This window comes from Meleagris gallopavo, chromosome 10, assembly GCF_000146605.3.
Source record: "Meleagris gallopavo isolate NT-WF06-2002-E0010 breed Aviagen turkey brand Nicholas breeding stock chromosome 10, Turkey_5.1, whole genome shotgun sequence".
Classification (NCBI taxonomy): domain Eukaryota; kingdom Metazoa; phylum Chordata; class Aves; order Galliformes; family Phasianidae; genus Meleagris; species Meleagris gallopavo.
The window spans coordinates 14,484,760-14,495,311 of record NC_015020.2 but is presented as its reverse complement, the minus strand read 5'-3'; the positions used below and the strand labels follow the sequence as shown (position 1 = coordinate 14,495,311).

The following is a 10,552-nucleotide window of genomic DNA, read 5'->3' as shown; positions in this document are numbered from 1 at the left end:
TAAACTAATATAGCTTCAAGATTAGCTGCTCCTATCAGTGTTCACTAACGGTCTTCCTCTCTTTGAAGAATTCCTACCTGAGAAGTATGGTGGCACATTCTCCTATCACACCCACATATGTTTAGATATGCCTATTTCTTCATTTTTCATGGAGGACTGTTTTCTGTTAGGATTCATGGAAAAGAGGGATAGAATAACTCATCAAAAACACCAATGGCTCTCTAAAGATCTACATGATTGCTGTGAGTTAACTGCTGTGTGTTAACTGCAGGCTTTTTTTTCTAGGAATTTAGGAAATTCACCAAGTTACTGAAAGATAACCCAAACTTCAAACTGTTTTTAAAATTGAACTGTATTTCTTTGGTGATGATTAAATATTACACATTTCCGATTTTAATGGCTGAAGACCACCTCCCTGTTTAACATGAAACTGAAATTTTCTTAAAAATGAAGTGGAAACGCTGCGCTGAAAACGGGCTACTGATTTCATTAAGTTATTGTGAAAGATATCAGATGACAATTGTAAAAATCAGACAGCAAGAAACATTCAGGAAATCCACAAATTCATGAATCTGAATCCTGCAGTAGAAAATATAACAAAACACAATGAAAGCTCATCTGAGTCACCATTTCATTAAAGGGAGGGCACTTGTGTTATTAATCTTGCTTTCTCTTTCTCATTAACATCTGACATGGTTGTATTACAAAACTTCAAGCCAAACATACACTCAATACTTTCTTCTGGAGTACTCACACCATAGAAGAAATCTGTATTTAGTGTTTTCACGTAATATTCACTGAGAGAGCAGGCACAACATGCATGTAGCTTTCCATGTCTCCAGTACTAATCTGATTTAGACATTATTACAAAAAAGCTAGTTCACGTTGCAAATCAAAGAGTGGCAACTAATCCTACAGCACTGCAAACTTCTGTCTGGTCAAAAAGTTCAGTCCTTTCCTGCTGTCAGCCAGAAACAGACATTTTACAGATTACTGAAAAGCAAGAGCTCAGTTTCGACTAAATCTCTTTATAAATGCATTCTCTGAATAGTTTCCCTATGGACACACAAATCTGTAGCAGACACAAAAATGATCAAGCTTAGTAGCACTTAATATTTTATATTTTACCTTTCCAATCATTGTACTCAGGTCACCATCACTCAACAAAGGATTCTGGGTATCCCCAACTCGAGATGGGTCTTTTGTTGCTTTATCATTGCTGAAAGTTCTCCACTCCGACCCTACATCTATGACACGATCACCTGTGGTTACAGAAAGCAATTGTTTGTATCAACATAACATTTTGAACAGCTTCTGAAACATTGTTACACAGCTGAGCTCTCAGTTATAAAATGCAGGCTGCTACCAAGTGCAAACAGGATGAAGCTGCAGGTCAACACACCAAAATTTTTAGGTTTTTCAATTTTAAGTAGAAAGCAATAACAGGAGCTGCAAAGAAGGTTTAAATAACTAGATAAATGAATCCAGAAAACAGTTGCAGCCATCCTTAAAGACTATCATAGGTTATTCAATACACAAAGGAGCTCACAGTTGTCCATAAATATTCCCAGTGATAGACAAATGAATAAGTTATCTTACCTTTGACACTTGATAGAAGTACTCCTAAATTAGCTATCAAGCACAATCTCATCAAGCAGTAGCACATCACTTTTGTGAATGAGCTCCAGACCCTTGGTACTCAGAAATGAATATGCCACCTTCTAAATCATCGTAACAACCCTTTGCAGCTCTGTTTTGCTCCTTAAGGGATGCCTGACCCTTAATGAGAAGGACTTTTCTTGGGAGTCCTCCCGAATTCACCTAAATGTTTCCAGCAGCATCTGTTCAGATTGAGAAATATCTCCATCCAACATTAATATAGGCAAAAAGTCTGCAGTAATCACAATGATACAAATAACAATTAACAAAAAAGTTCTGTTTGTAGTGCAGTTTGTTCTATTCCCAGGTTTGTTAAAACCAGCACCTCCAAGGCATTGACTGCAAAGAAATACTACAGTACTACACAGAATTTTTAGGTACATGGGTAGAGAAAAGCAGTAAGAAAAAAAGCATTACAGTTCTGTGCAGACTATCAGAAGCCAGTAAAACTTTCACCTCTGCTTTGCTAAACCTGAGGGAAAACTTATTATCTTCATCAATATTTAAGTGTTGTGAATTCACAAAAATAAATAGCTCTGACAGCAAGAAAAATTTCTGACATAGAAGTCCAAGTATGAAACAACAGAGGTTGGTTTAACCTAGTAAAAACGTAAGCAGTCAGACAAAAGCACTCCCTACCAATGATAACATACAGTATGAAGCTGGAAATAAAAAACATAAGGAGCAGTGCACACAGTGGTGTGACTGCAAAACTACCTGTAGAAAAAAAACCTGAACGAGGAACTTCACTCTTAACACATGATGGCGCAAGGAATGTGCCTGAAACTGAAAGGTGTAAATGAATCTAAGAAGTCAGGCCAACCTGAAAAGAACAGATTTAAGACAGAAGTTCTCTCACTAGTATTCATCCAACGTGCTCATAGCTATGCTCCACGTTTATTTAATACTCTCATGAAGGCTGAGGGAGTGGAGGTGGAAGTAACAAAAGTCAGAAGACAAAGAACAACACAGAGTAAAAGAGAGCACAGATTCATTCTTCCTGCTAGAGGCTGGTATATCTTGCAAGCTTTTATTAGCAGACAGCATGCTCCTCTGGCTCCGGGACTCTTTGTAAATATTTGATTCAGTAATGCACCTTCTATGGTCTAGCAGTGACTTTACTTTAAGACAACCCCCCAATACTGTTTACAGCATCTAAAAAAAGCAAAATGTACTTAAAATTCTGGCATGGTATAAATAGAACACTGAGCACAGGGCAATGATGTAATATTTTTTTCCACAAGTAGAAATGACCTCAATGACTCACTCAAGGATCTGCCTCTTGTGAGTTATGAACCATTCCTGCTCTAACAAAAAAGTGTTATATCACTGCCTGCTTTGGCAAACATACTACAAAAAGAGAATTGAGACTACTATTTCAGAGTGAGAAAAGATTAAGTAGAACAAATCCCTGAATATAAAGCATTTGTGGAATTAAGATGCAGTATGTAAATACCTTCATGTTGCCAAGAAATCTGCTATTGCAAAAAAACAGTTTTCCTGGATATTCTTTACTTACAATGGTCCAAGGAATCACATTCCACCTTTCAAAAGTCTTGCATAGAAGCCTGACACAAGCTAGAAATAACAACAAAACTGGAACAAATAGGCCAAATATTTCCATAGATGGAAAATATTCAACTGCAAGCAGCTAATTATCCTATCCCACACACAAAAGAAAGTGTAGCACTAAGTATTTTTTTAACCTTTCCAAACATAAAAAATCACTTTGGAACTGTTGCCTTGGTATGTATGCAATAAAGCCCCACCTGTAAGTGACAGAAACAAAACCTTAAATACCAAAGTCAGTTTTACAAAAAGCAGTGCAACATAGCAGCACTTGGAGAGTCAACTTTGAACACTGGTTGCTGCATTTCAAGCTCTGAACTGCATTTCCTGGCTCATACCGTACTGATGTGCTCTCCTAAATCGTGCACCTGAGTGGCAAACAGCAGAGCAAGCCCCAAAAATATTATCTAAAATCCCTGCTTTCTCCCATTGTTACTACACAGGTTTGTCAACTGTATCCAGCTGTGATAGGCTTGGGAGTGGTTGCACATTCTCTTCACTACTTCCTTACGATGCCATCTTTTTGAACAGAAACGAACTTCACAAGATATGGTCACATTAGACATATCTTTAATTAAAATTACATGTGAGTTCATCCCTTTCTGCTCTGAAGTAGAGAGGCAAAGCACACTTCACAGGACCAAATATATACAGAAACCCATTTCCATCATGAAGCATCTTCATGAACACAAAGGTTGTCTTCGCTGCATTATTTAATTCATAAACTCTTCTCCCAGTATATGACCAGTCTTTAAAACGCAGTCTAAATGACCAACACGTGAACTGCAGTGGAAATACAACAAACTTCAGCAACTCAGTTTACACACCATCTAAAAATGCACAGCTGCTATTAATCAGAACAGAAGACCTCAGACCAGTTACTTTTCTTCAGAAGCGATAAACACAAAGAGCAAGTGCTCCAGAAATGAAAGAGTGAACTCAGCTCAGTATCAAAAATTAAAATGCAAACTTCAAAAGTTTTTAGTAATTACCTTAGCATGACTATAAAACACAAATACTGCATGTTTATTTCACCCCAAAAGTAGAAAGCAGTTTATCAAAGGAAAGCACTCTTATTTGACAAGTTCTGCATTAACAATTACATATTTTCAGACAAATAATACCAGCTACTTCAGCAACACAATCCACTTGAAATACTCGTGATGCATGAGTCCTTTATTCTCTATTTGCATTTTTATTATCTCTTATATTAAGTATATATATACATATACACACAAATAGCTGCAAACTGAAGAGGTTTAATCAAAACAAATAGGATGGAATTTGAGTCTCAAATAATGTTATCTTCTGTATTCAGTCCTGAAACATTTTCAAGATGATATGGCTTAATTCGTTATAAGAGGAGCTATAATGGTAGATGTACACTGAGTAGTTGTTTATATGCAGAGCTATAATATTATAATCTCAAAATAATAGCAAAATAATGTTTATTCGCAATTTAAAATACCAAACAGCCACAGTTTCTAACAATGTTTGGCTCATTCTGACCATTAGTTAAGGAATCTGCTGCCATCTAGTGAGCACATCCATGGAAACACTTTTAAGAACATCATGCTTAAAAATGTACATAGAATTCTAATGTCATGGAGAATACTGGTGCTGAGACAAATTACAGTGAAAAAATCCAGGTAGAAGACTACAAGCCAGGGAAAATTATGAAGACATAACTGCACAGAACCAGGCTGAGTTGAGCCTTCCTTCAAAACTGAACGGTCTCCATTCACTCATATTGAGAATCCACCTGTCCATACATCGCTTTTACCACCTTCTGCTGCACTTGCTCCAACAAGCCTGAGCATTTCTTGTACTGAGGAGCCTGCAGTTGGCCACGGTACTCCAGATGTGTACACTCTTTCACATTCTGTTTATTTGCTCATTGTCAACAATTTGGGGCCTATGTGGCCCACTTCCATGACTAGTGGTGTGAAGGGACTCACAGGCACACGGCCCAGGAAAAGGGGAAGGGAAAGAGGGAAAAAGGTAGAGAGATGGGCCTAAAAACTAAACAGTGGCATCGAGCCATGGGAGAAAACCAATTTAATAAGTACAATTTTGGAATGCAAGATAATACAATATAATACAACACAACTAGAATTGAAGCTGATAAATCAAATAAAATGAGAGTGTCCAAAAACCGAAGGCCTCACTCTAATGCTGAGGTGAGATGGCTAGGGAGAGCACACTCAAAGATGAGAAGTAAAAGAAGGGGACAGTGACTTGTGAGCAGTTTTATCTTTCCCTCTAAACTGAAAATAGAAACAGAACAGTGAAAGTCTTCTGGGAGATGTAGTTCTTCTCTTCTGAGAACCAGGTACCTGGAAATATCAACAATCTGACCTGGAGCATTAACTCTAACTGCCAGTGCACTACATGTTGTTATGATGTGCAACACTGATAACAAAAATCATGAAACCATGACACTTACGTATTACCAACACAGTTACACTCAACTTCATTCCAGTTTTCAGCAAGCAAAATTACTTTCCTTGAACTCAGCCATACAACATTTTAATAAACCTAGTATATTTAAGTTAACAAAGAATAACTGTTGTGAATAAACAAAACCAAATCCTAATTTTACACACACAACTTCTTCTATGTGGCTCCCACAGAAGCTTTGATTAGGCACACAATCCTTTGAATAGCTTCAGATATCAACACCGTATCATCAGCAAAGATTCCCCAAATATTCCATGATTTAGAATGTAGATAAACATAATATTCAGTCTAATGGAAGTATTCTTCATATTAGCTCTAAACCATCTTTGGTTCCCAGACTAGAACCTACGAACTGTAAAACCTTCCACATCCTTCAGGAAATATCATGCTAAGAACAGTGACTGCAAAGCTTTGCCAAAACTGCCAGGGCTTCTGCTCCTCATGTTTTAGCAAAGACTAAATGATGACAGTCATGTCATGGCCGCATGACTCAGTACTCACACCACCTCTCAGGCTAGTAGATGGACAACATGTTTACCACTGCCTTATGAGATTTGGGAATCAGGCATCCTCAGCAATCCACATCCAAAAGACAAATACAGGCATTTGTGGAAACTTATGCTGTTTCCAGCAAATGCAAAACTGACGTGGGTCAGACTTAAGACAGAGGCTATTTGAAGTGCTGACTGAAAAATAATGGATGACTCTTCTCATACAACAAATTGCCTATGTAAATTCAGCACCCATGAACACTCACGCACTCAGCCACTCAGTTTCTGCAAGTATAAACATATCTTGTAATTAGCTTTTCCATGGATGCAAAGAATTTTACTTACAACTTCGTCCAACACATTTTAGTACTCTGGGCACCAACCATAAAAGCAGTAACTAGCTATAAGGTGCTAATATACATCCATATCTAAAGCTTTTTGTCCATTTAATTAAAATCTAAAATCTCCAATTAAAATCTTAAGTGTAGAACGTTAACAGTGCTTAGAGAAAGAGGTAATCATCAATGTACATACAGATAAAGAAAGGTTTTTCACCATTTGGAGGTTTAAAGGTTTTACTACAGCCACAAAAGCCCTCTATTTGATCAGAAACACTTAAGTACCTTCTTCACTTCCAGGATACTACCAAAAAATAAGAGAAAAAAAAAATGAAATTATTGGTTTATTTCAGAAAAGCATCACGTATGTAGAGATGCAGTCAGTCTTGCCCCTGATGACAGACATTGTAATGGTCTGAGTAATGGAGTGACCAACAGATACAATTAGGAAGTCCACTCCTAGTTATTTGTTGCATAGTAATGAAAAAAATATCTGTGGAAAAGTTAAATCTTACCTATACCATATAGACCATACTTGAATTTAAGACTAGACATTTACATCTCAAACTTTCCAGAAATATTAGCCAACTAAATAATGCAAAAGAACTTTGTAAAGCCATACCTCTAACCACAAACTATGGAATGTTTTCCCACAAACTCTAAACAGGTTTACAGGAGATGGAACAAACACCTGCATATCGTTCATAACCTTATCCTAGTCTCCTGTTGTCTCAATCTTTTTCTGTTGCCTTTCCCCTCCTTTTCAGCTACACAACCTCTAAATGCAATGTCAGCCATAATACTAGTAACACTGATTTCATTACACACCCACAGAAATGATAATTGTCAAACTTTGGAATCAACGTGTCAGCTACTTTAACCACTAACACACATAAGGCGGAAAAAAAAAAAGAAGAAAAAAAAGAAGAAAAAAAAGCTTTTCCTCAAAATATGTGAAGTTTTAGTGCTCTGCCACTGCAAGCAAGAAAAACATCATGTGGAAATACACTAAGCTTTGTAAAAAGTTCTTGGATCTCATTTCAGCCATCTCAAACATAAACAGTGGCCAAGTCATGCCACTACATTCTTTATAGCAGTGGAACACACCATGTTCAGCATATACCATTCTGCCACTCTGGGACACAAGCAGTGTTCTGCAGACACCAGAACCACAGTATTTTTAAATGGAACTGTGACAGTAATTTGGCTGCAGTCTTGCAGTTTCTTCCACTGTTCCCATGGATCCCCTCCAGTGGTAAAAATCTCATCAAATTTCAACCCAACCCAAAACACACGGTGAGTAACACTTGTACATACCAGCAACACCTGTGTAAGCTTAAAGAAATCAGAATGCAAATCTGGGACTGACTTCACTGGGTAGAAACAAGTGAAATCACTATTCTCTTAATGGGAACATATCATGCAACTTGCAACAAATACAGAAAACTCTGATCGTTCAGAAACAAAATGCTGTCTACCCATTATACATCCAAGAAAATATCCCTTTCTCCTCACATCTCTAGAAAAAGAGACATCAAGAGTAGGATCTGATTTTCTCCTTCTCTAGATTTCCTAACAAAAGGAGGACTATTAAATATTCACATTGTTGTTTGGTCATGCATTCTTCAATTATTTATCTACTAGTTTTTCAAACTAGCTGTTGGATACTCAAGCTAGTGAATGGAACATATACAGGACAACTCAATTACGGAAGGATGGCAAAACAAAATGAGAACAATCAGCACAACAGTAAATGTTAGAATATTTTAGTAATAAATCCATGCAACAACCTGCTTAAAAGATAATCCATGCTTAAAGAAAAAAAAAAAAACCACACATTTTACCCCAGCAGTAATGTCGGCTCTAAAGAAGACTAAGTTCAATTTAAACACATTTTGAAAATATAACTTGATGAAAGTCTGCATTAATATACTAAGGATTTTTTTTCTAAACTTTTTTTTTCCCCATTTTAAATACTCTATTATAATTATCAATACAGTTTAGCTTCTGTAAGGTGCTGCCATGCATAAATGGAGAATAGATCAGCAAAAATTCAGGAGAAAACCTGGTATTAATTTTGGGTAATATTAAAAGACTTATGAGAAGTAACTAACAAAAGCAAGTATTGGCAAGAATACAGAGAATCATCCTTCAGGGCAGAAAATAACCACCAGCCAGTGGGAAACAAGAGTTATTCTGGCTTTGTTTATAAGGAAGCTATTTGCCTACAGGTTTTTACTGTCTTTTTTTTTTTTTTTTTCCTACTTTACTAAGTGAAATAACAGTCATGGTTAAAGACAGAATACTGGACTAGGTAACATAATATTCTAATTCAATATAACAAAATATTTCAAGATTTCAATCTTTAAAACATGTTTGTTTTTTCCAACTTTTCACAAGAAGTTACCAGAAGAAAAGCTATTCAAAATAATGTTTAGCAAAGAGATCATCATGCAACAAAACATTTAGGTATCAAGACAAAAAACTAAAGACTCAACTTACATTCCCATGTTGTGGAGAAAAAAAAAAAAGTACAAAAAACCCAAACAGATCTATATGCATAATGAAAGTTACACAGTAATTCACAGTGATATGAAATCCACTTACCTACTACTAGCCCACACTCCGAACAAATCATATCACCAGCTCTGTAATCCTCCACTAAAATGGAATCTGGATGGTTTGGGCAAGTCACCCTTGGAAGAGCATCCAAACTACAAAGAAGGAAAAAAGAATTAAATCAATTATTATCTCAATAAGGAGGGTGCATCCCAAAGCATGAGTTCACTGCTAAGAAGAATGATCTATGGCGATTTGAAGAGCTGATCATTAACCTAAAATACCTGAATATCTTAAATTCCAAAACTTTTGCAATTTATCTCACCACAGAAACATAGAAAGCTTCCAATGAGAACATCCAAAACTTAAACGCAGTCAGGATTAGGTGTAGTCCACCTCGCAGTCTATCACTAACTGAAGTTCCTGAAGAACGTAGAGGTGATTACTTCATGCTAATGGGCATTTCCACTCATTCTTACCAAACCAATATAATTTATCAGGTCCTCAATTCAGGAAGCAATGGGCACACGTTTATTTGAAAATATATAATTGTGACATTTTTTTCAAGGGTTAGAAAAAAATGCCATCCTTAAGTTAGGCTAAAAGTAGAGCATATAAATTAAGCTCACGAGAAGGATCTGGCAACAACTGCTTCTGAGGACCAGGAACCATCTCTTGTACACCATATATCTTCAGCAGCTACAAAAAGCTTCCAAAAAAGCCTTGTCGTTATTTAATACGTGCATATACATAACGGCACTAAAGCAGAGGAAAGACCAATTACTTCTAACCAAACACTGTAACAGTAAATACCTCATTTAAACTAACAGTGAATGCCCAGTAACTCCATTAAAACAACTCTGTTTCAAGGCTAAAGTTGTTTCCACTTACTATTCAAAGTTTTATATTCAATAGAGCCGTTTAATCGAGCTAAAAAAGCAGTGGGTTTAGCACCTGATCAATGTGAAATAAAACGCTGCAAGCACTTTTCAGCCTAAATATGACAGCACCAAAAACACCTGCTGATCCTTCAAACAGGAAACGAGCCTTTATAGGAGTTTAATTCATCCGAGTTTTCTCCTTTCCCTCCAGCCCGTCACTGCAGCTTAACCTATACAGTCCCACCTCAATCTCCATGCTTTGGATACACCTGATGCGTCAAAGGAAAATAAACACAATATTCTAAATCGATGGCTGTTTAGAAGAACCTCTACGATTCAGAACGCAGATTAAGAATCACCAGCAGCCCTAACCTCCACATCCCCCGGGCAGAACACGCTCACGCACGACTTTCGGATGCAAACCACGCTGGATATCAGACACATGCGCTCCCTCCCGGCCCTTTCTCCCTCGCCCAGTGGCTTCACGTGGCAGACACAAGTGTTGACAAAGCAAGCAGGGCGCCCAGCTGACATTCGGCGTTACGCAAAACGCCAGCGACACACGGAGCGAAAGCAGGGAAGGAAAAAAAAAAAA

At 37.1% G+C, this 10,552-nt stretch overlaps 1 protein-coding gene across 1 annotated transcript in view; it reads right to left on the bottom strand.

The window, feature by feature from the left end:
* GTF2B (general transcription factor IIB) overlaps positions 1-10,352 on the bottom strand; it is a 16,983-nt gene extending 6,631 nt beyond the window's left edge. Inside the window, exons 1-3 of the mRNA XM_010715955.3 lie at positions 10,330-10,352; positions 9,125-9,231; positions 1,129-1,262 (exon numbers count right to left, since the gene is read on the bottom strand). Coding sequence (XP_010714257.1) covers positions 1,129-1,262; positions 9,125-9,231; positions 10,330-10,337 — 249 coding nt within the window. The 5' untranslated portion in view covers positions 10,338-10,352. The remainder of the gene's footprint in view (positions 1-1,128; positions 1,263-9,124; positions 9,232-10,329) is intronic.
* Between the last annotated feature and the right edge of the window lie 200 nt (positions 10,353-10,552).